The 27,573-nt window shown below is 38.1% G+C and overlaps 4 protein-coding genes across 7 annotated transcripts; 3 read left to right on the top strand and 1 right to left on the bottom strand.

The window, feature by feature from the left end:
- The first annotated feature begins 192 nt into the window (after window positions 1-192).
- Window positions 193-3,791, top strand: LOC127975054 (partitioning defective 6 homolog gamma). Its single transcript, XM_052578808.1, has 3 exons — window positions 193-427; window positions 879-1,101; window positions 1,848-3,791. The coding sequence occupies exons 1-3, from the start codon at window positions 362-364 to the stop codon at window positions 2,798-2,800; spliced, it is 1,242 nt and encodes a 413-aa protein (XP_052434768.1). The 5' UTR covers window positions 193-361; the 3' UTR covers window positions 2,801-3,791.
- A 2,333-nt stretch (window positions 3,792-6,124) lies between these two features.
- On the top strand, window positions 6,125-12,786 carry adnp2a (ADNP homeobox 2a). Its single transcript, XM_052578797.1, has 4 exons — window positions 6,125-6,371; window positions 6,722-6,839; window positions 9,244-9,336; window positions 9,509-12,786. Exons 2-4 carry the CDS (start codon window positions 6,732-6,734, stop codon window positions 12,179-12,181), a joined length of 2,874 nt encoding a protein of 957 aa, XP_052434757.1. The 5' UTR covers window positions 6,125-6,371; window positions 6,722-6,731; the 3' UTR covers window positions 12,182-12,786.
- A 537-nt stretch (window positions 12,787-13,323) lies between these two features.
- On the top strand, window positions 13,324-15,485 carry rbfa (ribosome binding factor A). Its single transcript, XM_052578818.1, has 7 exons — window positions 13,324-13,751; window positions 13,834-13,864; window positions 14,010-14,177; window positions 14,452-14,564; window positions 14,649-14,733; window positions 14,804-14,880; window positions 14,951-15,485. The coding sequence occupies exons 1-7, from the start codon at window positions 13,540-13,542 to the stop codon at window positions 15,327-15,329; spliced, it is 1,065 nt and encodes a 354-aa protein (XP_052434778.1). The 5' UTR covers window positions 13,324-13,539; the 3' UTR covers window positions 15,330-15,485.
- A 412-nt stretch (window positions 15,486-15,897) lies between these two features.
- On the bottom strand, window positions 15,898-27,553 carry LOC127975049 (zinc finger protein ZFAT). 4 transcript variants are annotated; one of them, XM_052578795.1, is made up of 16 exons: window positions 27,442-27,553; window positions 24,458-24,619; window positions 23,851-24,114; window positions 23,593-23,769; window positions 23,358-23,511; window positions 21,656-22,938; window positions 21,173-21,405; window positions 21,007-21,091; window positions 20,785-20,934; window positions 20,521-20,694; window positions 19,638-19,726; window positions 19,414-19,552; window positions 19,168-19,292; window positions 18,460-18,580; window positions 18,232-18,380; window positions 15,898-16,655 (listed from the first exon to the last, which is right to left on the bottom strand). In XM_052578795.1, exons 2-16 carry the CDS (start codon window positions 24,600-24,602, stop codon window positions 16,425-16,427), a joined length of 3,519 nt encoding a protein of 1,172 aa, XP_052434755.1. In that variant the 5' UTR covers window positions 24,603-24,619; window positions 27,442-27,553; the 3' UTR covers window positions 15,898-16,424. The 4 variants fall into 4 exon arrangements, with proteins under 4 accessions (XP_052434755.1, XP_052434754.1, XP_052434756.1 ...); XM_052578794.1 differs by having other exon boundaries at window positions 27,401-27,546; XM_052578796.1 differs by lacking the exon at window positions 27,442-27,553 and adding an exon at window positions 27,217-27,379.
- Between the last annotated feature and the right edge of the window lie 20 nt (window positions 27,554-27,573).

The raw sequence follows: 27,573 nt of genomic DNA, 5'->3' as shown, positions 1-27,573 counted from the left end.
ATATGAATTTTAGGGAAAACAATTAGGTACGTATTTTTGTTTGTTACTTTTATGTTATGTATTTACATAGGAAGATTGCATGATAATGTATTACGTTTTAGAATATACATTTTACTTTTATCTATCTGTCCCTCTATTTATACAGTGTACAGAGAGAGAGAAGTCTTATAATAAGAGACACATATTGTAATCTACTGCCTGGGCAGTGTCGTAGTTTCCGTGTTGTCCCGTCTTTTGACAAGCCATTCCTCCTGTTTTTCCGCGTTTTCAGTGGTGTGAACACGTAACGCTATTTTGTCATGAGCCAAACAAAACCCGAGTGGTCGTCGGTTAGTGGCTCGTTGACCGCTCACCGGACAACATGAACCGGGCGCTTAGAAAGTCTCAGTCTCTGCGGTGCTGCTCGGTCCTCGAGGTGAAAAGTAAAGTAAGTTGACATGTAGCCTACTTTTATTCTGACTACTGATCTGTAGCATGTATCTTTCATTTATTATATAACCATACAATAACTTTGTTTCTGGCGGGAGCCTGTGTATTTACTACTATGTGAGACTTTATTAAATCTTTTTGGAATTACACATTCTTCAGATTTGACAGAACGTGTCTTAGTGTCTTATTAGTGTCTCACTGGTTATTTTGGCGCTCTTATTTAAGTATTATTAGACTGAAAGGAAATACCTTTGTAAAACAATAGCTTAAACAATCAAAACCTACACAATATCCAGAAACGGCTCACTTCTAAAATATGTCCATTGTTTCAGCTGACTGAATGCAGCCCCAGGTCATTCACAGCTTCTTGTCCAGTAACGCATACAAGTGTGATATTGTGTTTTCAAGGTGCCTATATTAATTTCATACAATTTCACTTCTCTTTACAGTATGGTGCAGAATTCCGGAGGTTTTCCCTGGACCGCTGTGAGCCTGGCAGGTATAAAGACTTCCACAGGCTCATTGTGCGTTTACATCACTTATGGCAAATGGATGTCCTTATCGGATATGCGGATGTCCAAGGAGAGCTGCTGCCCATCAATAATGATGACAACTTTTGCAAGGCTGTGACCTCCACACAATCTTTACTGCGTATCTTCATTCAGCTTCAAGGTATACGGGAAGGGAAAAGAGGCTAGCTATTAATACAGACATCTTTAATTTCCTTTTAAATAATCTCTGCTCCACACACGTTGATGTACTCTTTCTATTCCTCTTAAATATTATAATGTATGTGTACCAAAGGGCATTATTTTTCAAATACATAGCATGGATATAAATTTTTATACTTATACAGCAAGACATCTTTCTGAATGAAAATAAATTGTGGATATTTCATTATATGGAATAAATAATTTTAAAACCTTAAGGCCTTTAAAAAATAAGACTTTTTTTAAGGCAGTTTTCCTTCTGAGCTTCTTAAAGAAGAAGGAATAGAAAAATGAAGAAAGGGAAGGGATTTATCTTGTTAGAAATCATGGACTTGAGTATAATTGCTTTGTATTTCCTTGTGTTTGTTTGTCAGATTGAGAAGATTATCTTGTAGCTTTCCGTCCTGGTTCATGTGATCTCTATCACAGCTCTTAGAAGTTCCACAGTAATGTGAAAATAATTCTGGAAATAATGTAAGAATAAATATAAACAGAAATAAAAAATAAATAAATGTAAACGTAAGAATAATTGCAAATAAATAAAATTTAAGCTAAAATTGTAACCAGTTAAATTTTTGTATTCAGGTAGAAAGTCTCTTCTCAGTCAGTTTTAATATAAGTTAAAAATATAATCATAATCATCTGATTTAAGAATTTCAGAACTGCTGAAAATGCTTCATACAGCTTTCTGTCCACACTGTTTTACAGAGGAAGCTGACCAGTTTATCACAGCTGCTGAAGATACAACAAAACGAAAGAAATCTGTCAGCCAGAGAAAAACACCATTCCAGATCAGCATGCCACTGAACTTCCGCCCTGTTTCGTCTATCATTGACGTGGACATCATACCAGAATGCCACCGAAGGGTGCGTCTGTATCGCCAGGGCTCGGACAGACCTCTGGGGTTTTACATTCGTGATGGTACCACTGTCAGGGTTACTCCATACGGTTTGGAAAAGGTTCCGGGCATCTTTATCTCCCGCATAGTTCCCGGAGGACTGGCGGCTTGCACGGGACTGCTGGCCATTAATGACCAGGTCCTGGAAGTGAATGGCATTGATGTTACGCAGAAGTCTTTGGATCAGGTAACTGACATGATGATCGCAAACAGCCACAACCTCATCATCACAGTGAAACCTGCAAACCAGCATAACAACATAAGGCGAAAAAGCTGCAGCTCCTCAAGCTCGGGACACTATTTTGATAGCACACACTCCGTAAGCTATCCAGGGCTACCTTTGCTAATGAAAGCTTATGGTTTAGGTAATGGCTCTGAAAGCGAAGAGGATGCAGATGTGTTTGTGGAGAGCCCCATCAAACACCTGTCCCAACATCCGGGTTCTTCAGCCTCCTCTCATTCTTCTCAGCCGTATGTTAATACTTGCTACAGGCCCAACGTTGCTGCCAGACGGGCCAACTCGCTCATTTCGGCTGCAGCCTATCACTCTCAGCCTTGTCTTGCTCATACACCTCACACTGACCACAGCGTCCCTCATCACGGGCATCGGACCTCCCAACAGCATTTCGGCTGTAATCCAGCCATCAGACAGGAAAGCTCCAGTACCCATGACATTCTAAACACGTGGCACGTAGATCTGAGTCGCCATTTACTGTTGCCCCAGGGGGCAATGGAGGAAGATGGAATTGTTGTTATTTTGTAAAAGATAAACCGAAAATGCACCACCCAACTCTGAACTATAATTTATAAATTACTCGATAATATAATTACTTGCATGTCAGGTTTTTACTGATAATTTTATGATTACTGTGGATACTGCATGTAAAGAAATTTTTTTTTTGTTATCCATCATAGAAATACTTTCTGAAAAGCCTTAGATCATTCATCTAAATTACAAATTCTGTCAACATTCAATCACCCTCATATGACCCCCAAATCTGTATGTTTTTTTGAACTATAATTTATAAATTACTCGATAATATAATTACTTGCATGTCAGGTTTTTACTGATAATTTTATGATTACTGTGGATACTGCATGTAAAGAAATTTTTTTTTTGTTATCCATCATAGAAATACTTTCTGAAAAGCCTTAGATCATTCATCTAAATTACAAATTCTGTCAACATTCAATCACCCTCATATGACCCCCAAATCTGTATGTTTTTTTTATTTGGAACAAAAATGAAGACATTTTGAAAAATGTTATTAATCAAACCTTTGGTATCAATGGTGACTGTTGACTTTAATTGTATGGTAAAAGTCTGAAGTTTGGAATTACACGAGGCTGAATAATTAAGGCAATTTTTTTAACTTTTGGGTGAGCTATGCATTTAATAAAATTAATTGGAAAATACAACACTTTTACATTTAATTAAATGCACTTCTACTCAAATACTTTGTGTATAACAAAAATAACTGAAAACCCCAATAAATTTAGGTTAATATATATGTGTTAAACTAACATTGTTGAATCTCTTTCAGTTAATTAGCACATGAATCGGTGATTCATGAATTGGTGCTTAGTGTTGTTTTCTACCAGATCTATCTCATATGTTTTCTTACAAAAAAGTAATTATATTAGAAAATTCCTATTACACACAACACATTTCTATCATTTATTATGTAGTCCAGCACAGTTTGCTTAATCAAACATCTATTTTGACCAATTAAAGTTGACTGCACAAAATGAAATGAAGTCTGTTCAAGAATTGTGTTGTATTAGCTCAATCAAGGAAATTTTCTGAATGCATTTCAAAATTTGCATTACAGCATGATTGCACTTGTAATTTGTGTGTAATTGCATTCTTATCCAAACATAAAATTAGTATAATTAAGTATTTTTTAATATAGATGCTTGTTGTAATTTATTGGATTTCTTTGCTCTTTGTTCTTAAAGGAACACTCCACGTATTGAAAATAGGGTCATTTTCCAATTCCCCTGTTAAACAGTTGAGTTTTAATAACACACAAATGGTGTGCACATCCCAAACATCCAAATAGGATGCAGGTGCAAGACAACTGAATACTATAATCAAATAAAAAAATGAAGTCTGCACACTGAGAACTACTGCTCCAGAAGAATTTAATGAATTAAGCTCAAGCAACGTTTCGTCCTTAGAAGGTCGAAACGTTGCTTGAGCTTAATTAATTAAATTCTTCTGGAGCAGTAGTTCTCAGTGTGCAGGCTTCATCTTTTTATTTGAAAACAGTTGAGTTTTACCATTTTCTAATCCATTCAGCAGATCTTCGGGTCTGACGATTGCACATTTAGCTTAGCATAGTTCATTGAATCTGATTAGACCGTTAGCATCTCGCTAAAAAATGACCAAAGTGTTTCTATATTTTTCCTATTTAAAACTTGACTCTTCTGTATCTATTGTGTACGGAAAATGAAAAGTCTTGAGGCTGATATGGCTAGGAACTATATTCTCATTCCGGCGTATTAATCAAGGAACTTTGCTGCCGTACCATGGGTGCCGCAGGTGCAGTGATATTACACAGCACCTGAAAATAGGTTTATTGGAAGTTTCCTAGCTGGGACTATTTCCTGCAGATCAGCTGAATGGATTTGACGGTAAACGGTAAAACCCAACTGTTTAACTCTGGGAGAGTCTGAAAATGAGCCTATTTTAAAAACTCATTATCAATTTGAGCTACAGTGAATCTGGTGCTCTTCCTCCAGGCCTGTGTAGACAAACTGAATTTTAGATCAAAGCATTAAATAAACATACATGCTTACAATACATTAAAATAACTTCTTAATAGTGTTTTGTAGCACTGTCATCACTGTATCAGGGCACTGGTACTCACACAGACCGCAGGACGAGCTCCCCCTGCTGGCCTCATCGACCTCGTCCAGGAGCAGCCTGAGCTTTCCCAGGAGGAGCTGACAGCTACAGGTTGATGGCTGGCTGCTGTTACAGACGGTCCCCACAAGCATCCCATAAACTCTTCGTCCATGAAAAAATAAAATCAATATATGTTTTGGAAAAAGCTACATCTTCCATACCGACACAATCATGGTAAGCACAAAGGGCCATCCTGTTTAATGTTTATCCGTTTGGCTGTTCTTCTCACTAGTTTTATATTCACGGAACAACACTGGTCAAATAAAGCTAACACAAGACTCTATTAAACTAAAAGGATAGTTCAACCATAAATAAAAACTCAATATTTACTCACCTTCATGTTGTTCCAAACCTGACCGATTTGATATCTTCTGTAGAAGATATTTTGAAGAAACCGTTTTGGTCACCATTGACTTCCATTGAATGGACAAAGAGAAACACTTGAGACTTTTCTTAAAATATCTTCTGTTTATGTTCCACAAAATAAAAAAATTCACACAAATCTGAAATGACGCAAGGGTTTAATTGCCATCTTTGGGTGAACCATACCTTTTAGTTCAAAGGTGCATTTATTAAGTAACATGGACAACAAAAGGATTCTGTGAAACGTTGATGGCTGGTTTGATTGTAATGAAGTTTGCAGTGTGCTGTTGTTTTACATTTATTCTCAAACCGTTGGGGGCCCATTTAGGTCCTTGTATTCACAGAGACCAATGGATAGACCTCCCATACTATTCTTTGTCCGTTAGTGATAGTCCTTATGCAGATCTGTTCTAGGTGCATACATGTTCTTCATTGCACTTGTGAATACTCAGTAGTTTTAAACTGAACTGACCTGCTGTGGCAAAATCAGCATTGATGCAAGAGACCCTCTAAATAGCATTTTATATTATAATAGACAACAATCAGCACTCATATTGCCTTCTCATCATCATGTCACACTTGAATCCATCGATCCATCTTCCCATAAAGCAGCTCTGAAGGTGTTGTTGTGCCACAGGTGTGTCTACATCACTCACAGGTGAAGACCCCAGCCATGGGGTTATGGGTTAATTCCAGTTACCAATGACCATCACTTTGATCAACTTTGCAAGATCAGCCCATCTTTCTCCCATTGGTGGATCTGCACTATGCAATATGTAAATCAGAAAACGTCACTTCCTGTCTTCCTGTACGCCATGTTTTTCATCAGGAGTGGGGTGATGTTTTAGTGAGATAATCAAAAGTGGGCAATCCTGCGCTCTGTTCAGGTTTCAGCAGACGATCACCAGTGCAACAAGGAACGCGGATTGAGCGCAACCCGGATGCTTCGCGCGATGAAGTAGCCGAATCCGTACTGCGCGCCTTCCAGTGACGCCGGAAGAAAACGGGCGCACGCAGACACCCATCCACTCAATCGCAGTTCAGTGCCGAAGTACCTGAGGTAGATACAGGTTTAGTCATTAATACAGTTCGGATTGTGAATGACATATGTCGTTTCTTTTCTTTCTTGCTTTAATACTACTTAAAATCCATGGCTGGTTATAAAATGGAAATTATAATGATGTGTCCGAGGATGGTTTGAAATACAGATCTCGCTAGGTACAGTTACAACTAACGTTAGCTGTATTTATTATAAATATGTTATAGGCCTCGATAATAGGCTATGTTCATTTAGAGATCTCTTAAATGTCCATTAGATTCTTGCCAAATACAGTTTGGTGTTTAAAAAGCGCAGTGCATTGATTTGACAGGCTGTTCAACGTTTCGTAATATTTCTGTTTTCGTTTACAGGATCAGCAAAATGTATCAAATTCCAGTGAAGAATCTGACAAAACTCAGACGTCCAAGGAAACGCGTCAAAAATATTTTGTGTGACATCGGGATGCAGCAGTGTCAAGATTTATTGGAGGTAACTTAGGTTATGTTTATTCCAGCATCTGGTTAATGCTCGATTCTGATTGGCTGACAGACGTTTAAGGTGATGTTTATTTGGTAACTGCATTATACAGTATGAAGTTGTCCCAAGTTCTCACTACAGTATGCTTTAGTTTGACTTTACCAAATTACAGTGCCTTCCGTAAGTATTGGAAAAGTAAAGGCAAAATAGCTTTCTCTGCTGTGGAGTCAAGACATCTGCAAATATGATTAAAAGATGAATATGAGACAAAACTACAGAATGTCACATTTTATTATTAGGTCTTTTGACACACACGTTTTACCAAATAAAAAGGACAGCACTTTTAGAGTTCATCCAACTATTTGATGCGAGCATAAGTATTGGAACAGTTTAATTTAAGGCAGATGTACAAGATTAAAAGCTAATATTTATTTGCAGATCCCTTGCATGCAATCACAGCAGTGAGTCTGCAACCCATAGACATCACCAGACTCTCAGTCTTATGCTTTGAAATGCTTTTCCCCAGACTTCGATGCAGCCAATTCCAACTGTTGCTTGTTTTGGGGAGTTTCTGTCTTTAGTCTCCTCTTCAGCTGGTGAAATTAATGTTCAATCGGATTTAAATCTGGAGATTGATTTGGGCAACCTAAGACTTTCCTGTGCCCTGATAAAGTCCTTGACTGAACTTTCAGGGTGTTTTGGGTCATTTGTCCTGATCTAATATGAAGTGCTTTCTAATGAGTTTGGTGGCATTTTCTTGAATATTGGTAGCCAAGATGAGTTTGTACCCTTCCAAATTCATTTTGCTACTGCCATCATACATTAAGTCATCATTAAAATGAAGAGGTCCTGTTCTAGAGACAGCCATTCATACCCATGCCATGACACCACCTCCACCAAACTTTACAGATGAGGTTGTATGCTTAGGATCATTTGCAGTTCTGTTTTTTTTCTCCACACTTTTGCTTTCCAAACACTTAGTCAAGTTCATCAACTCAGTTCCAAAACTCTACTGGCTCACATTTTTTAAGAATCTTGCCTTTCTAGGTTTGGTGCTGATCAGAGGTTTGCGTCTTGCTGTGTAGCTTCTGTAATTCTGTGTCAAATTCTCCCGTGGACTGTAGATTGAGAGAGCATCACCACAGCTTTCTGGAGGTTGTTGGTGATTTTACAGACATGCATTTTAGCGTTCATTTTCACAGCTTTTATGATTTGTCTGTCATCAACTACTGTTGTTTTTCTCTGCTGATCAGGTCGTCGTTGGTTGCTGATGTCACCGGTAGTTTCCAAACTCTTGATTTCTCCATGCCCTTTGTTATAGTTCTAATTGACTTCCTCTTTTCTTTGAGCATCCAAATTGCTTGCTTTTCTTCCAGAGTCGGCTTCCTCGTCTTCATCCTGTTTTGTGTGTGTCATCGTCGAATGCAAGACTTAGAATGCAAAATCTATGGATGTAACTGATAAGACACATTCCCTGCTCTTAATATCTGAAGAATGAATGCACCAGGACACAGCTGAACACTTAAAAAGACTTGTGAGGCAACTGTTCCAATACTTATGCTCACATCAGATAGGGAGATGAAACTCTAAAAGTGCTGATCCTCTTAGCTGGTAAAACATCTTTGTGTTGAATCATCCAGTAATAAAATGTGACATTCTGTAGTCATCATATTTACAGATTTATTGACCCCACAGCAAACAGAACAATTGTCCTTACTGTTTCAGTGTTTATGGAGGACACTGTATTTCAGTAATTTCAAAACACTTTTCAAAGTGTCACTACAAAAGAACAAGAGAAAAACTAGATATCGGCAAAAAATAACAAGTTTCAGAAATTAAAGTTGCGAAGTAACAGAGACGGCTCTTTATTTTCCACATTGTAGAGTACATCAGAAACAGATTATTGAAAAAAAAAAAAAATCTAGGGCGGGGATTTAGTTCTATTTTTTGGCTATAAATTTGATGGAAGCAGATCTGAATGCGAGCTCGGAGTTGATTATAAGGAAGAGGTGAAGTTTAAACAGACCATATGATTGGAGAAGTACAGTGTGTGTCACCAGAAAGAAGTCCGTCACTTCACCAGAAGATTGAGTTATGTTGTTAATTGGTCCTTAATGACAAAAATGGTAATGCACAATATATTGATTATCAGCTGAGATTAGTGTTTTTTTATTATCATTATTATTTATCAGTGTACACTGATATTGCATATTTGACTTTGCATGCTCCTCTCCATTCATTTTTACATTGTTTAAATGAGTTCTAGATGATAACAAATATAATCTTAATAAGAAATGTGTCTTATGTAGCCCAATAAAACTATTTTTATTTTTAGTGTGTCTTTTTACAAAATCAGTGATAACGTACACAAATGCTGTTATATCTGCTAATTAAAAAATGACTTTATTTCCAACAGACATACAAATGTTTTGATGCTGGTGATGCAAGTTTTGACAACACAGAATGGGATGATTTCACTGATGGTCATGTTGGCAAAAAGAAAAGAAAGGTGATTATGTATACATATGTTGCTCTGTAAAATGTTAAAACATTTGTCTTTTTTAATAAAATCAAATGTTTTTTTTTAAAGTTGGTGATTAAACTTAATCTATAGATTGTACACGCTATTTGTAAATGTTATTTTATGTCATATTAATGCCGATATAACTTTTTTTCCTCAGTATCCATACCGGAGCCAAGCTCTGTGCTGCAGTCTGTGTTGGTACTCCAGCCGGTCAGTACCCACATTCAGAAGTCACATCCATCGCTGTCACTGGAAAGATCTGGATGTGGCCTGTTTGTTAATGTGCCCCTACTGCCCATTTGTCAGCTCTCCGAAGGTCACAGAGCAACACATTCAGTTTTTCCACATGCTCCCATCAAAAACCCATCGTATACCTCTTCACAGCAACCCTAGCCACACTTTGGCCCACACACCGAAAACCGTGTCGGTTACAGTTTCCGCTGATGCTGCCGATGACCGATACACATGCGCAACCTGTGGCTATCATGATTCTTTACTATATGTAATGAAGAAACACGTCCTGGTCAACCACTATGCTGCGATGCTGGATCGCTACTTTGGGCTCGGCTCGGACAGTAAGCAAAAGACTGATGGTGAGCAGATACGTGACGGCGCTTCAGTGAAATATCACTGTAAGTTGTGCAAACTGCCTGCAGAGACCATTGAACATTTACTCTATCACATTTTGAGTTCAGAGAAGCACAAAGACCTGCACTGGCAAATAATGCCTTGTATAATCGAAAAAGACTGCACAAACCAAATGGCTGGACTACAGAATCTGCTGAACCTTGCTCCAAAAGCCATGCAACAGGTCACGTTGCTCGCAAGGCCGAACTATGTGCCACAGCAGATGCAACATGCAAATGGAAATGGTACTGTTCTTCTGGCCGGCCCAAGCAGCACAGCTGCTTTGTTTTGCTCTCCTGGTGCAGGGCAGATGTTTTTGTCCCCACAAACACAAGCTTTACTGTCAGGCACGACTGTTGCCGCTATTCAGAACACACCGCAATCACAGACCCACAGTGGGATGCCGATCAATATGATGATGCCAAACATGCGGCAGAGCGCACCTAAGACGGTCCCTATCACTATGGCCATGCCCAGGCTACCGCAGACCCATCAAGCACAGCAGGTTCTTCTTCCACCTGGCGTCCAGGTCAACCTCCCGGGTGAAATGGGTGTAAGGTCACCAATTCTTGTTCCTCAAGGTCTTCAGCTGAACCAGTCGGTTCCCAGAGCTCCCCTCATAGCCTCGCAGTCCGTGCGTCTCATTCCCACTGGCAACAAAGTGAATGGTGTCCCAACCTACACTCTAGCACCCGTTCAAGTCACTCTTCCCGTCCACGGCGGTCCCGCTCAAGTGGTACTGACGCAAAATCAGATCAGCCAACCTACTAATTCAGCAGTGGTGCCCGCGGGTCTCATGCCCACAGTTCAGAGGGCGATAAATAGAAATTCTGTGCCGAATGAGTTGGCCGTAATTGCGCCGTTTTTAAAGAAACATGACAATCACACAGTCAAGTGCCTGAGGTGCAAGATTTTACTGACAGAGCAGGGGATTTTCCAGCATTTGTTGCATGGCTTGAAGTGTCTGTTCTGCCCTCAGATGTTCTATTCTTTCAAGCAGATCATGGAGCACACCAATAAAGAGCACAGTTTGAAAATCAAGGAAAACCGGCATTTCATTAAAGAACAGTTTAGTCTCGACTGTGACGACGAGGGGAACCTCATGTTCAACACTTTTAATCTGAACACAGATGTGCCCAAAGATCTTCTTGACAACCGAGAGCTCAACCTTGCACTAGTTACCAGCTCTCAAGAAAAGCTGTACATAAAAATGTATCCAGACAAGGCAGAATATGCAACAACGTTGAAGACAGCGCCTACCGCCTGCCCATTTTGCCAAGCAAAGCTCCAGAACTCTGAGGACTACGAGAGCCATCTTCAAACGAAACACCACATCGTTCCCACCATTCATGCAATACTAAAAACGCCTGCATACAAATGCATGTATTGTTTTGGGGTGTATGCAGAAAAATCGACACAAAAGACAATCTCCATTCACGTGCAACGGTGCCGTTGTGCTCCCAAACCCGTCAAGGAAGCAGAGAGGCAACTGAATCCAGATACGACGGAACGTCTTGATGGTGATTTATGTAACTCTCCTCAGACGGCCAGTTCTTCAGACGTGGCCTGTCAGGACGGCCTTGAAATTGCCAAGCCAAAGAGAGAAGTAATCACTCCGAAGAACAGGAGAAGGAAGTCTAAATCTCCAAAGGAAGAAGTCCCTGAAGTTCCAGTTAAGCTCGTCTTGGAACCAATGGGAATGGAGAAGACATCATTTGAGGACCGAAAAGACTTCCTTTCGCTATACTTCCACAGAAAGCCGTACGTAACCAAGACGGAAATCGAACTGCTAGCATCCCGTTTGTGGATCAATAAGGCTGACGTAAAGGCTCACTTTAACAGCAAGCTCACCAAGTGCTTGAAAGCAATTCAGAAGAAGAGGGTTTGCGTACGTCTTGGGTTCAAAATGATTGAAGTGAACAAGGTGAAGCACAACCTCTTCATTCCAGAGGTCAAGCCTGTTAAAAAAAAGGTCTTGGACGAGGTGAATCATGGCGGCCTCGTTCCACAGATAACTGATAAAAAAGACGACATGAAGGACATGAAACATGACCTCTTCATTCCAGGGGTACCTGTCACAGTTAAAAAAGAGGATGTGAGTGAAATGGGACATGACCTCTATATCCCAGGGGTAACTGTTAAACAAGAGGATGTGAATGAAATGGAACAAGCCCTCTTCATCCCAGAGGTACAGCCTCTGTAAAAATGGCTAAACAGTTTGTTAGATGAATTATGTTTTTATGCAGCATGTTCACACTAGGATGTAAACCATTGCAAAATGGTTATTTACACATTTATAAGATAGTTTCCCTCTTGGCATTAGTATATTTGGGAAAAAAGGGGAACCTACATCAATGCTGAAAAGACTCTACACTCCACGTTTTTGTATTGTTGTATATAGTTCATATGATGATGTTAAAAATATTTTTGGTTGTTGTTTTGTTTACATATCTTTATTGCAAGAAAAAACACTCACTTTCCCATCTTTTATATTAGAGTCATACATTTGTTTGTTTGTCTGTTTGTTTTTTCACTTGTAATATACATTTGGGGATGTCTGTAGTGAAATAGTTCTGCTTCTAACATTTTATATTATAACTGTACAGAAAATTAAGACGTGGTCAACTATTACTACTAACTGGCAAATTAGGCTGCGATTCAAAGCTGTATCACTGGAAGGGATGCTTTTTTTCCACCTTCATATAATACACTGTAATTATTTCAGACGTGAAAAAGACAAGTGCCTCCATGTCCTATTTAAAGTTTGCAGTTGTATTTGCCTCTTGAAATAAACGTGACTAAATATTACAGATGTGTGGTTTACTAAATAAATTGGTTGTGACTCACTGAACAAGCAGGATTTTCTTTATAATCAACTTATAGGTATTTTATATGTTTACTTTATAATTTGTCATTACATTTATTATACATGGTCAAGACTGAAACTGCTTCTTAAATTTCAGTAATTTTTTTTTTTTTTTTTAGTTGTTAACAGGTTGCTATGAAGGCTACAGTTGTCACAAGAACCAGAACGTGAATATAAATGCTTGAGGAATCAGACAATCCTAAAAACATGCTTCAAACTTCTAAACTTTTAAGGACAGATCTACTGTGACTATGAAGTTGTAAATCAATGATATATGCTTTTGTTGAATCTATCAGCCTGCATTATTCATATTTTATATATGTAAAAATATTATTTAAATAATCAACAGTGAAATTCCTGTTGAAAAACCATATTACCCAAATAAATCTTTACCTCCTCACCAAATCTTGTACTTTTGTCTTATGTTTTATCATAAATGTCTTTAATGTTGGCATTCGCCTCTTAGCTAATTGTTTTAGTTCATGCAACCTAAGACTAAAAAAATCCCTATGGAGAAAATGAAAAGAAATAAAAACAAAAACTTGCACTTGAAATGCACCTGAGAAAGAGACAATCTGTCGTGTCGTCGATCGACTCGATCTGGGTTCAACTACTTCAGCCTTCGCCCTCAGACAAATGTAGACGATGATGATAAAACTGTAGCTTGAGTGCAAGGATATACTAAGCTGGTGATCATGCTGGCTGTCAAAAGAGTTGTTTGCTCTAAAGAATGCACATTTAGTCGATTTACGACGGCATTAACAAGCGTGATCTATAAAATGACAGCACGACCAGAGACACAGGGCTTGTCCAGGGCTGGTGTGCTGAAAGAAAGTAACGTTAGTGTTCATAGCTCAGCCTGTCTGTCTGGGGGCAATAAACTGATGAAGATGCTGGCCAAAAAGAAGTGAGTCTCGGTTTGTATAATTAATAAATAGATTTAAGGCAGTTTTGACTATAATGTTGCATGATATTATCGTTCTTTACAGGAAAAAACAATGGTATGAATCTCCTCTGCAGGTAAGAATTCTTTATTTTATGAATTGTCTTTTTCAGTACTGTATACTCTTTCAAAATAGCGCAAATGTAAACAACTAAGCTGTGTTGACTCTGTAAGCAGCATGACTGACTTTGCTGGTCTTTTACACATTTTTTTCCCGTCCAGGCCTCAGCCCTGAGTCAGCCTGGCTTTCTGAAAGCAACCAAGCGAAATAAAGAGGACAGTGTTCGTGTGAGGACTCTCAACATCATCATCTACAAAGCAGTGGTAGACTTACTGAGCTCCTATGAGCTCAACTCCGAGATCAGTGTCTACAATGTGCAGATTTCCAAAGTAGGCTAAACGCACTTCCTTCAAAATTCCTTACCATAATTAACCACAAATATTTAATAATTAAAATTATAGTATACCCAAAAATGAACATTCTGTCATCACTCATGCTATTCCAAACCTGTGTGACCATTTACCTCTGCTAAATACAAAATTAGATATATTTTTAATATGTCCATTGTAAGGATAGGAAAAAATATAGTTTTGGAATGACATGAAAATTAGGATTTTTTGTTTTTTACAGTACTTCCCTAAACTGTCGTCTTGTCCACACAAGGTTTCACTATCACCAGATTTCTCTGCTTGTCGAATATACTGGAAGACGAGTCTGTCAGCTGAGCAAGACAGCCATATTCAGCAGGCTTTAAATAAATGTGCTCCTCGTATACGGTATGTATTTATCATAATATATTTTACTGTAGTTTTAAGAAGTTGTCAAAAGAATTCCATAATTTGACTTATTACATTTTTCAGGCACCTTCTGATCTCTCACCAAATCCTTGGCAATGTTCCACCTGTGGTTTTTATCAGAGATAAACAGTATGCTGCTGTAACTGAGGTAACAACGATAGACTTTACAGTGATAAAAGATGGAATGTCTTATGTAGAATTTTTCTTTTTCTAATTAGATTGAAAACCTTCTCAAGAAAGCAGATTTCGGTCCAGATGAAGATAACATGAATCATTTATCCACCAACGATGTCGGGTATGAAGAATTTAGTTCTAATAAAAGTAATTTTTTTTTATTGATTTCTAATTTGTTCAATCTTCCACAGGGCCAAACTGCAGCTGATGGAATCTGAAGACAACACAAGAGCCGTTTTGTTTGGTGTCGATCACGATGCTCTGCACAAACAGATCGAAGCCTATAAACGAGAGAAGGGGCCGAGAGACTCTCTCACACAGAGTCCTGCTGCTGGAGGAGGACTGACACAAGAGCAGCTGGATATGCTTGCAGATATTAGGAAGCAGAAACTCATAGAGAAAAAGAAGAAAAGGTCCAAATGGATGAAGGATAATGATATCACTCCTAAGGATTTTCTGTTGTCCAGAAGCCTTCAAAAAGAGGACAAAGAGGATCAGGATGTTGATGAGGATGGTCTGGTGGATAGCCAGGTCACAGAGATGATGGAAGAGGACAACAGGAGACACTGAAATCACAGCTTTTGGTCACTTCCAATATCATGTTGTATAGAATTGTTTGATAAAAATCTTAAAGCTTGGGAAAAATAAATGGGCTCCAATGTTGTTTGATTCCCGACATTCTTCAAAATGTCTTTTGTGTTCAGCTGAATAAAGTCATATAAATTACCATTTAAAAGATTCTTTATGCAGGAAATTCTACTGTTTATTCAGCAAGGATGCATTCAAATGAGCAACAGTCATTTATGTTACAAAACTTATTTCAAATAAGTGCAATAAATAATCATTACAAATGTTTCTTGACAACCACATCAGAATATTAAGATTGACTTCTGAAGGATCATGTGACACTGAAGACTAACGACTGCTGAAAATTCAGCGTTGCCATTGGAGGAATCAATTAATTTTGATCAAATAAATGCAGCCTTGCTGAGCATTAGAGACATCTTTCAAAAATCTCACCTATCATTAGAACTTCTGAACGGCAGTCTAAGTAGATGTTGTATTCATAGACCGCTTAAACATGAATTTCATTTACTTGATAAAAAAATAAAAAAAGTGTGTAAATAATACACAACACTGCCCATTAAATAACTCCATTTACTATTATGATAGCCATACACTGTATGGGGGTTTTATATAAAAAATGTGGAGAAAATTAGAGTAACACAGTAACTCTGTAACATACATACTTATGCTTGCAGGCAATGATAGTACATGAAAAAGAAAAAAACAATCCTACATAATAAAAATCTAATTTCTAAAATAGATTCTGTGTTATGTGCAACTGGCTTTATCTGCTGTAATAGGACTCAAGATTTTTTTGCAAAGACTTAAAACCTTATTGCTTCTGCTGATTCCTAGTCAGGAAACACCGATAGTTTTTTTAATTAATTTTTGTGTAGCACAAGACTATGATTATTCACTGCTACTGTTCATTTCTGATTATTTACAGTTGTGCAAGATAGGTCCCTATAACCTATAGGTATGGCTGCAATAGTCTGTCAAGACCTGACTGGAATAACTATAGCAAAAGAACAAACCAAAACACTAGAACAGCATTTGAACTAGCTAGCTAGTAGTTTTAAAACCCCATCTTACTATGCTCTATACTGTGGTGGTCTCCTCAGTTTGCACAGCCTCCTGAATTGCCTCCTGAACGTAGACTATGAACTGGGACGCGTCTTCTCCCTGTGTATACACTGTAACAGTTTTGATGCCCTCCATATCATCTGAAGAAACCACAAGATGGTGCTCTTCTCCCAGCCCCACTGTGGCCTGCTGCAGTGCATCCTGGATCATCATGGCATGGTTGGCCTGCGCCTCTTCCTCCTCCACCTAGGATTGATGGGACAGCACATTCTTATTATTAAAGGATTCAAGGAGTTCTTCATGCTGCAAGACATGCTGTAACCTTCAGAGGTCCAAAAGCACATTTATTGAAAATGTAACCACAGAAATCAATCACAATTGCCTGGTGTCAGATAAATACATGTCGCACACGTCAAGATTCAAACTGGGTGATTAATTAAACCCAGCATCAAAAACAAGTAGCTGAATGCATGTCTATTATTAACATGCTCTTTAAACATTTCAGCCTGAATTGAAGTTTATGTGGCATAGTTCAACAAAAAAAAAAAGAATATATATATATATATATATATATATATATATATATATATATATATATATATATATATATATATATATATATATATATATATATATACACATACATACATACATACACACACACACATACAGTATATATATATATATATATATATATATATATATATATATATATATATTAGGGATGCACGATAATATCGGCACAACATCGGTATCGGCCGATAAAAGCTTAAAATGACCATCATCGGTATCGGCCGATATGAATATTTCTGCCGATGAGCCAAACCGATATTCTCCAAGTGAAATAATTGACCCGTTTTTCAGGTGTGAATGTCTGTCTACATTTGTAAAATAATAAATTTATGGTAGAATCAGTACAGAAGAGATACATGGATTTCTCTTCAGTAAAATTAAAGTTTAAATATATCAGGCGAAAATGTTTATATATATCGGTATCGGCATCGGCCAAAATTATTTTGAAAATATCGGCATATCGAATATCGGCCAAAATCCAATATCGTGCATCCCTAATATATATATATATAGACAGGACCCAGTATTAGACTGTTTAATTATAAAGCTCAACGAGAAAATGAAACGATGAATGTTTAGGCTACATTTTTGGTTAATATTATTAGTAAACCTTATAGGAAAATATTTACACTATTATTTAAAATCTGAATATATATTTTTAAATGTAATTTATTCCTGAGACAATAAATCAGAATTTTAATCATCCATTATTCCAGTCTTCAGTGTCACATGGTCCTAAAGAACTCACATTAGTGTGCTAATTTGGTGCTCAAGAAATATTTCTTATTATTATAAATGTTGAAAACAGTTGTGTTTAATATTTTTATGAAAACCATATTTTTTCCCCCCAGGATACTTTGATGAATAGAAAGTTCAAGAGAACAGTATATCTTTGAAATAGAAATGTTTTGTTATATAATAAATGTCTACTGTCATTTTTGGTCAACATTCTTGTAGAATAATCTATATAAATTTGTTTTACTTTTTTAAACTCCAGCATATGTTATGACCCTTTTAAATTCCTACATATACACTATTAATATTGAATAACACATGACTTTCATTTGATTATAAGGAGTTGCTAAAGTATCCATAAAAGTGATGTCAAACATTGCAAGACAATAAATCTAACAATTCATAAGCAATAATCACATAGCAGTGAGTGTAGATGATATTCAGAAGGTAAGTATGGGCAGCTGTCCAGAAGCAGAGAGGTCTGTCGGTACACTAATATGCATATTAACCATACCTGCTCTACAACGGTAACTGTACCAGGAGCCATGGCCACCACAGAAGCCACAGCGGCATCATGATTCTCTGAGCCCAGCTCAATGATCTGCTGCAGGATGTTGACAGACGCCGGGTCTAGTCTGTCTCCCGTTGCGGCAGACACAACACCTGAACACAAGCCATGAGTTTAGATCTGAACCTTACAGAAATGCAACAACTGTTCATGAAATGAAGCACCGTTTCTGACCGTTTTGTGTGTTGAAGCGCAGGTCCTGCAGAGCTGATACAGCAGTCTCTGTTCCTTGAGGATCCTCAGACTCAGCTATGTGAAGGTACTGCAAGGCCGGCTCCTCCACTGACTCCACTACCTGATTGAACACACCAATAAGATCATAACCAAGTGTAGTAGCGGAGAACATGTCATCGATTAAGGCTATTTAACAATCACACACTGCTTTATCAGTACGAAAATATATTATGAATGTCAGAGTCCAAGAAAACAACAAGCTTGAGGAATGATTTTATTACTGATCATTATAAATTACTATTCACAATAAAAAAAGAAAAAGAAAATTCTATTCCTCATGTTGTTTCAAACCCATTCGATTTTAGTTCATCTTCGAAACACAAATTAAGATATTTTTAATGAAACCTGAGTTTCTGTCCCTTCAATTAACGTCCAGAGAATACAAAAAGAGAGACAGAAACCCTCTCAGATCTTATTCAAAATATCTTCATTTAACCAAAGACTTATGGGTTTGTAGTGACATTAGGGTGATGACAGATAAATTATGAAATATTTTCTAAGTTTGGATGAACTACAGGTTTACTTTTAATATATTATTTATCACTAAATATTATTGTACAGGTCAACTTCTATTGTCGTTTATGCATTATATAAATAAATATGACTTGTTATTACTAAATGTAACATGTAATTATAATGGAGACTCACCTCCCACTGATTCAGACTCAGACTGTCAGTCTCCACCACTTTGAGACCATGCTTGCTCTTTAAGTGTCTGTTCATTTCCCATTTAGTGCCATAAACGTAATTGCACACAGGACATTTGACTCCACCTGATAACACACACACACACACACTGATGCAGTTTGAAGCAACACTGTATGTCTTATAAAAAGCAACAACGTATATGTTGCAGGGTTGAGGCTGTTTTCATTCTGGTGAGGAAGGACTTGCCTTGTTCTGTCACAGATTCAGAAGTGGAGGTCCCGGTTCCAGCATTGACGTACTGAACGTTGGGATGTTTCTTATTATAGTGTCTTTTCAGGGATCCGGAAATGTTGCACGAGTAGTGGCAGTGCGCACAACGGAAAGGCTGCGAAAGGAAAAACACTGTGCTTTGGTGGGGGCTGTAGGACACATGACAACATAAAACGAAAATCTGTCTTTTGTGGTGTTACTTTGAAAGAGGCATGTTGCTCCATGTGACGAAGGAGATGCGGTCTCAGGGCAGCAGTGAAGTCACACTCAGTACATCTGAACTGTTTTCCTACAACAAAATAACATTTGATTTGATTTGCTGAGTATTCAGAAAAATACCACAGTTTAAATAATCAAAGCCTCTGATATATTATCAATAGCAGCATAAACTGAAAATTTAAATCATACTTAAAGGGGTAGGGTAACTAATCATACTAATCATACCACATACAGTTTGTGTATAATTCATCAATGCACATTATTCAAACAAATTATTTATTCACATACTACATGGAAAATGTTTACTTGTTAGATTAATAGTATATATTTTCTATAGAAATGTGTCGGTGCACATGCGTGTTGTTTTTAATGTTAAAGCCATGTGAATAAAGGCTTTTTACTATTTCACAATATTATCAAGTGCCTTGGATTGATGCGCTTTGTGATGAATCCCGCATCCATAAAGCACCGATTCATGGAGTTCACACCCCTGCAGGAGTTTTTGCATATTTTTGGATATATGTTTCTCTTATACTCTAGTATTCTGCAGAAAATATATACTATTAATCTAACATTTTCCATGTTATTATTTTGTTGTAATTTTGATCAAATAAATGCATTCTTGGTAATCCAAAAATGAACCACCTTAAACTTTTGAATGGTAGTATTTTACACAGTATTCTATTTATATTTTGTTTTTTTATTTGTTACTGTCAAAGTAGCATTCCCTTGCAGTCCCCAGACAATAGTTCAATATCCCTTTCCAAGTCCACTCGGATAACGTTAGATTATGCAAGCCTTGTATTAGGTAAACAAGTCCAAATAACACTGCATGCAGTATTAAACACAAAGAAAGAGACTCACCGTCTGCTGTGTGCATGAGCTTATGACTTTTCAGAGTGCATTTAGACTTGAACTTTTTTCCACAGAGGTCACAAAGATGAGTTTTCTCAGTACTGTGTCTGTTCATGTGAGCTTTGAGGTTGCTTTTACTTCTTGAGGCATATTCACACTGTGAACATTTGTACGGTTTCAGTCCTGGAGACATGAACAGAACAAAAACAGTACACTGAGGCAGTTCATTTAAGTGCATACGTTTTACAAGATAAAACAAGACATAAAACCCACCTTCATGAGCCCATATGTGCTGCTGAAGATCTGCCCCGTTCCTTGTGAAGAAACAATCACAGTACGGGCATTTGGAGGCTCGTTTCCCGATCACTCCTTTCACATGTACACGTATTCCCAACGTTTCCGAGATGTGGTTCATGGACACATCTGCACAGCAACAGCACGTTCATTCATTTAGGGATCTTGTGGGACATTTGAGAGTGTTTTGATTGTCCTTACCTGGATGGTTGCTTTTAATATGATCTCTAACTTTGTCCTCAGGAACAGACTCTTGACATACTGGGCATGTCAAACTTCGTTTGACCTAAAGATTAGAAAGAAACATGTTCTGATGAAGAAGCTATTTCCCTTATATCTCAAGAATAAGCAGACTACAGACACTCACTATGTCTGAATGGGTTCTGAGATGAGCCTGAAGCTTGTATTTGTCCGGTGTACAGTAAAGGCATCCTTCAGAGGGACACTTCAGCAGGATGTCAGAATGTCTCTGGATCACATGCCTCTTCAGGCAGTTTTTAGTGATGGAGGAATAATTGCACTGAGAACAGTAATGGAGGTGCTCTTTCGTGTGGGTTCGCACATGTGTATTGTAGTGCACCTGATACCAGAAAAGCTTTCCTGTTGAGGGAATATTACAAAGAGTTATAGAAAGACAGGAGCTGGAGCTGTTATTTATCAAGGATGCCCAACCCTGGTTCTGGAGATCTACCGACCTGCAGAGTTCATTTCCAACCCTGCTACAACACACCCGTTACCAACAGGTTGAAGATCTTAATTAGCTGGCTCAGTTGTTTGATCAGATCCGAACTTTCTCCAGGAACAGGATTGTGCACTCTTGTATCATATATTAGATATTAGATATTCATACCACAGTATTCACATTCAAGGTCTCCGTACACTTTCCGAATCCGGTCAAACACTTCCATGTTGAGCTGTCGTTTTTGCATCTGCTCTACAATCTGCTTGAAAGCTGATATCTCTTCTTGCTCTGAACCGAGTAAGTCCTCGTTGGTCCCCACTTCGTTGGTTTGAGAAGATGTATCCGTTGATATTAACTGCTCAGAGTGCGTTTGTGCTTTTTCAGGTGTCAAAGGTGCAGGTCCTTCAGCAGGATTCTCATCTTCTGTCATACTGCACTCCAATTTAATTGGATCGCCTTGAAGTTTTGGGGCATTTATCGCATCTTCACAGGCCATCTCTTGTGTTATTGTCTTATTCATACTGTCTGGAATGGGATTTTCATCCTTTGAGCTCTGCACAAGAAGGTCCGATTCCACCACTAAGCTATCAGAGCATTGAGTCTGAAGGTCCTCTTGAGCCATGCAAGTCATTTCTGTGGTTAACAGCTCCTGGGCATTGAGCTGCGACAGCTCTTCTGTGATCTCAAGCTCATCCTGATTCAACATGTCCTTCTGAATGTCATCGCCTGGTTTGAGCAAGCAGAAGCTGGAATTGATTGAGTCTGCAAAGGCAGAGGGTTCATCTGATTCTGGGTGGAACTCTCTGAGATGTGACCTAAGTCGCACAGAGCTGACAAATTTTTCCTGGCAAATGGCACACACGTAGATGAAGGGATGCTTTCGGATGTGGGCTTGCAAGGCTGGAAATTTGGTTGAGCCGTGATCGCAGAGTTCGCAGCCGAAGGGTCTCTTCTTGCCATGAACCATCATGTGACGGTCGCGCTCGAGCTCATTCTTGAACTTGCGGTCGCATATCTGACAGTTGTACAGAAGCTGTCTCTTGCCCTCCCTGGTCTGGAGGCTGTACTCATTGTAGGAGTCCTGTACCTTCTTGTCGTTCATGTCGTGAGTCTCGCGGATGTGTTTTAGAAGGTTCTTCACGTCAGAGTATTTCTTCTTGCAGAATTGGCAGTGCTGCTTGATCTTCTTGTGCACTCGCTCCACGTGCACTTTGAGGTGTCCTTTGCTGAGGCAATGAAATGAGCACAACTCACAGTTGAATTTCTCCCCAGTGTGTTTCCGCATGTGAACGCTAAGATTGGCCTTTATAGCGCTGGCGTAGTCACACTGCAGGCACTTGAATGGTTTCTCATTTGTGTGGATTCTTAAGTGAGCCTGCAGTGAATGTTTGAACTTGAAGACTTTATTGCAGTATTCACATGTGAAGATTTTAAGCTGCGTCTGTCCTAACCTGTGCAAGAGATCGATTTTAATATATTTTAAGTTTTATTTTTAATATCGATGTACCAAATCATTTCACAAGATCAGTACAAATGGAACTAATTTTAGATGTCAGATTGCTTTAGTCAGGGTCTCACATATTTTGACGCAATGAATTTTATTTTTTATTTTCCATAACCTCTTTAGTTGTTTATGACTACTGTTTATAGGTAAAAAAAATTGTTAGTGATAAATGAATAAGTAAATTAATTAATTAATCCATAGAAATAATATAAATAAAATAAGACATGTCTAGCAATTACATAATTACCTTAACTATATTTACTATGGAAATGTATCTCTGATTTGATTTATTTAATTACCATATTAATACTCAATGCTTAATCTAAAATGAACATTTTAAATGTGGACAAATCATGAAATATAAACCTGTTTGATTTGAGGGGTGCTTCATAAGCAGCTTGCTGAATGGCATATTCCTGGTATCCCCTTTTCACTGCTGCCTCCTGGGAACCTGCGTCTGCAACAGTCTGGGTGGATGGTTCAGCCGGAGCGGCTTCAATAGGAACTATCTTAGAGGCACCTGCAAATAAAGCAAAACTCACAGTTAGTATGAATGCTTCCCTCAACTATTAAAACACCTGACATCACATGTACGTCTCACCAGGCATGGCCTCGTGGCTGGTAAGCACCACACTAATAATAGGGTTTTTGTTGCTGCTTGCTGATTCAGGGTCCTTTGCACTGGACGGCTTATCTGTCCGCATCATGCGAGCTTTCTTTGGTGTCCTCTCTTTCTCCTCCTCTTCATCGCTGATTATATTTGAATCAGTATTATTACCTGAGCAATAAAGTCGACAGATGAAACGTGTGGCAGTGCAAAAAAGCAGAAAGAGCTACATTAACCAACATGAATTTATACCATTATACTCTACATCATCAGCGGCTTCTTTCAGTCCTACGAAGCAAATGTGTTTGGAGATTTGTCGCCTGTTGCTGAAAACGCGATTGCATTTCTTGCACTCCAGATCACTGCCATCTTCACTTGGCTCTTCAGCTACAGCCAGTGGTTGTATTTCTGTGGCCTCTTTCTCCTGCTGATTGGGTGTGTTTTTCTGGACCAATTCTGGTTGGACTTTCTTAGTAGAGCCTTTTGGTCTTCCTCGTTTTCTTTTCACAACAACTTCTGCGAGATAAACAAGACATTTTTGTTTTCCAACGCTTTTAAAATTATTATAAAAAAAATTTAAACATATGATTATCTAGCTTTCATCATATTATTAAAAAATTAAGCTTAAATCAGCTTGACATGAAGAAGCTCTAGATGTGTGAAGTTATGGAATGGAAAAATCCTCCCAGAGGTAATGTTCTTGGAATGGTGTTGTGTTTTTGGAAAACTTTCAATAAATATACAATGTTATTCAAATCAGCTCGACATTGTAATCATCTGTCTCTAATTACCTTATTACAAGTGTTTGGATCTTAATAAAGCCCAATCCAGGCTAATTTCTGGGTTCAAAGCTGCTTACCTGAACTCTCTGGCTCCTGAGTTGTTAAAGGCTTAAGTGCTATAATGCAAGTGTCAGGATCGCCTCCATCACTGGAGTGAGTCTCATTAACATGAGACAGCAGCAATGGCTTACTGGGAGAGAACAAGTTGCATATTTTGCACATGAAGACTGATGAACCATCTGTGAATGTAAAAACAGCAGCTTAAGTCTTTATTCGGTTAATATTTGTAAAAATGTGCCAAGGTGAATTTACAGTTGTTATAGGCTCTCCTATAAACAACATTTGGCTTTTAAATTTCCAAGTACTAAGATTTATCATGATCCTTCAAAAAGTAGCATACATACTACTACGCAGGTTATTATAGGTAAATTAGATAAAGCTGTTAAGATATGTAATATATAACAATATTTATTTATTATTTGTTTTCTACATGTAAATCATTTTGTTTGAGTTTTAAAAACCTTCCCTCACAGAATTCACTTAATTATTCAAAAGCATCAGGGAGCCCTTTCAAAATAAAAGCGTCTTAAATATGTTCAACTTAAAGACTTTTAATTGAAGAATATACTTATTAACACTGATTTTAATACGCATATTGATTAGTAGTTGCAGTTCAGCTTCAGGTCATTGCAACACTGTTAATTTATCTGCGATAGGGTTCTTCAACAAGATGTAATATATGGCATACAATAATAGAGTTCATGAACGAGTTACTAAACTGCATACAAAGGCTGAATTTTCAAAAGCAAAGACGTGTTGTATTACGTTTAATTATACTGTTAAAACCTTTATTTTTCCAAAAGAAAACCAATAATATCCCCTGCCATGTCATTTTTGTACACTCATGACCAGTTTCGTGTTTTTCTCTTAGGCACTGGAAATGGTTTTCATTAAATAAGATGACGTTTATGCTCAAAGAGTTGGAAAAGGTATTATTTCAACAAAGAACTGTAAAAAGCTGACACAAAACAGAATTTATGTATAAAGCATCCTCTGGCAAAAGTTACTTTTGCTGGTGCAAGCCACTAGTTTTACCTAATATATGTGTCTCCTTATCGAATCGTCGGAACTAACGTTAGCCGTTTCCTCTGAGCGCAGTTATCCTGAAAATCACGTTTTTGCTTACCTGCTTGCACTGAATCCATTCTTTTTAAATCAGCAATAGGTTAAAGACCCTCGAAAATGATTTAACCGTTGTTGGTATCGATAGAGCGCAATTTAAATGCATTCATTATACTTAAATTACTTCTGCAGAGGTTTCTGTCGAATCTGCGATAACAAATATGGCGGATGGATCTTCGTCTTCAAGCAAAAAAAACAACAACATTTGTGTCGAAGCGTGCGCCACCTGCGGCCTGGAGTGCATTTTTCCCTACTTGGATGATCTTGGAGGTTAAACTTGCGGTGTTCTTGTAATCAGTAATGCGACATTCAGACATTTTTCCTTAATGTGAACTTCATGTTTAAACCCTTATCGAAATGAGAGAGGTGTACATGTGTATTAGTAATGTGCATTATGTATTTGTAGAGCAACTCGACTCAAGAACATCAGTTAAATCAGTTATTATTAATAACAATACACATTATTTCATATTTAAAAAGCGTTTATTTGGGTAAATGATATTCACAACGAAGTAAAACAGAATAAAAACTGTTTAACAAAGTAAATATTCGACCTTATCAGCCACAGCCTTTTTTTTTTGTCCTTTCAGCATTCATGTTTTTTCTTTTCTTTTTTCTTTTACAATCAAGTAAAGTATGTTCATGCTAGAGGAGCTCCAGTCAGTCACAGCAAACACCCTCCCCCCAGCCTCCAGATTACAGCTGAGTGTAGGATGTTTACAACGACTACACTGGAATATGAGCAATCCTACCACAGAAAACATTAGAGATTCAATAAATCCAGACGGCGCACATGTAAACAAGATCTATGTACATATAGTTGCTATTAAGTTATAATTAAGTTGTTATAAAACATATAGGGCGCATTACTGTTTAATTAAACACACATCAAGACGAAAGAACTGGAGGATGACAGCAAACATCCAACTGAAAGCTTGTTTTACGGATAGCACAGCTTCCAGTCGGGGATGTTTACAGGCATGAACAACCAGCAGATAAAAAGGACACACAATGAATGTAAAATAAACCGACAAGCCAAGCAAAATAAGTACAGTCTAAGTGAAATCTTATATGAACACCAAGGAAATGCTTGTGGTGAGTTTGGTGCCCTCTATAGTCCACACGAGCAGTGAAAATACAGCAAAAGCCGAGCTGAAAGTTAAAGGTCCTCTCTCTCTCCTTCACGTCAATGACAAAGGGACCGCGATGAGGAATAAGCCCTTGCAGATTTGAACAGAGCTAAGGTCCAATCACAGACATTAAATGCAAATACGCTTGCGTCGATTACGATAATATTTTCGTCTTCAACACAAGTTATTAATTTAAAAACAACAACTGGAAGTGCGGTCCCTACGTATGAGCATCACCGTCAAAAAACAGCCCTATGTGACCCGAGTTCGTGCGAAACAAAACAACAATAATAACAAAAAGCCTCGCATTTGTAGACTGACATTGAGTCAACCTTGTTTTTTTCTGCTTGGAAATACGAAAATAGGTCAATTTTGAGACAGTCTCGAGCACAATCTACCGCACGTAAAGAGTTGTAATAATAAGAAGAACTTGTACCAAGTAAGCTTGTGTTGCTATCAGCTACCAAGTTGGGTAAAGAGGAAGCAAACAGTCAAACCATATCTGCACTGCATTATACACTCACAAAAGCGATCTAAAGAGCCATCCAGGCGTTGGGGTTGTGTCTAATACAGCACAGAGTTAGTAAAAGTCATTCTGCTTCAAACGGAACAACACAGCACGGCTAACTAACGGTAGCTATGCTCTACAGCTTTGCTCCAATTTACAGACAAAACTAGCATTGACTGTCCTTCCCGCCGCGCCAGTACCTCGTAACATATAAGTATCCTGTTCAATTTAGACAAAGCACCTCTGTTCAAGCGATAACGCCATTAACCCAGTTTACTACTGTGATTCCTCCGGCTTTTGCTGCAAGAAAAAACCTTTAGTCTCCGCCATTCCGAGCCTGTTTCCTTCCGTCTCTGGCTTGTCTTTAGTTTGA

This window comes from Carassius gibelio, chromosome B16 (assembly GCF_023724105.1).
Source record: "Carassius gibelio isolate Cgi1373 ecotype wild population from Czech Republic chromosome B16, carGib1.2-hapl.c, whole genome shotgun sequence".
NCBI classification, from domain to species: domain Eukaryota; kingdom Metazoa; phylum Chordata; class Actinopteri; order Cypriniformes; family Cyprinidae; genus Carassius; species Carassius gibelio.
The sequence above is the reverse complement of the archived record's forward strand: the minus strand, read 5'-3'. Positions and strand labels throughout refer to the sequence as shown.

Coding starts and splice junctions, on each gene's coding strand:
- LOC127975054 (XM_052578808.1), top strand. CDS start 362: ATGAACCGGGCGCTTAGAAAGTCTCAGTCTCTGCGGTGCTGCTCGGTC. Junction 428..878: donor TCCTCGAGGTGAAAAGTAAA/GTAAGTTGACAT, acceptor TTCTCTTTACAG/TATGGTGCAGAATTCCGGAG. Junction 1,102..1,847: donor TATCTTCATTCAGCTTCAAG/GTATACGGGAAG, acceptor ACTGTTTTACAG/AGGAAGCTGACCAGTTTATC.
- adnp2a (XM_052578797.1), top strand. CDS start 6,732: ATGTATCAAATTCCAGTGAAGAATCTGACAAAACTCAGACGTCCAAGG. Junction 6,840..9,243: donor AGTGTCAAGATTTATTGGAG/GTAACTTAGGTT, acceptor TATTTCCAACAG/ACATACAAATGTTTTGATGC. Junction 9,337..9,508: donor TTGGCAAAAAGAAAAGAAAG/GTGATTATGTAT, acceptor TTTTTTCCTCAG/TATCCATACCGGAGCCAAGC.
- rbfa (XM_052578818.1), top strand. CDS start 13,540: ATGCTGGCTGTCAAAAGAGTTGTTTGCTCTAAAGAATGCACATTTAGT. Junction 13,752..13,833: donor AAGATGCTGGCCAAAAAGAA/GTGAGTCTCGGT, acceptor CGTTCTTTACAG/GAAAAAACAATGGTATGAAT. Junction 14,734..14,803: donor AGTATGCTGCTGTAACTGAG/GTAACAACGATA, acceptor TTTTCTAATTAG/ATTGAAAACCTTCTCAAGAA.
- LOC127975049 (XM_052578793.1), bottom strand. Junction 22,939..23,357: donor GCACCCCTCAAATCAAACAG/GTTTATATTTCA, acceptor TCTCTTGCACAG/GTTAGGACAGACGCAGCTTA. Junction 18,581..19,167: donor TGAGTCTGAATCAGTGGGAG/GTGAGTCTCCAT, acceptor GTGTTCAATCAG/GTAGTGGAGTCAGTGGAGGA.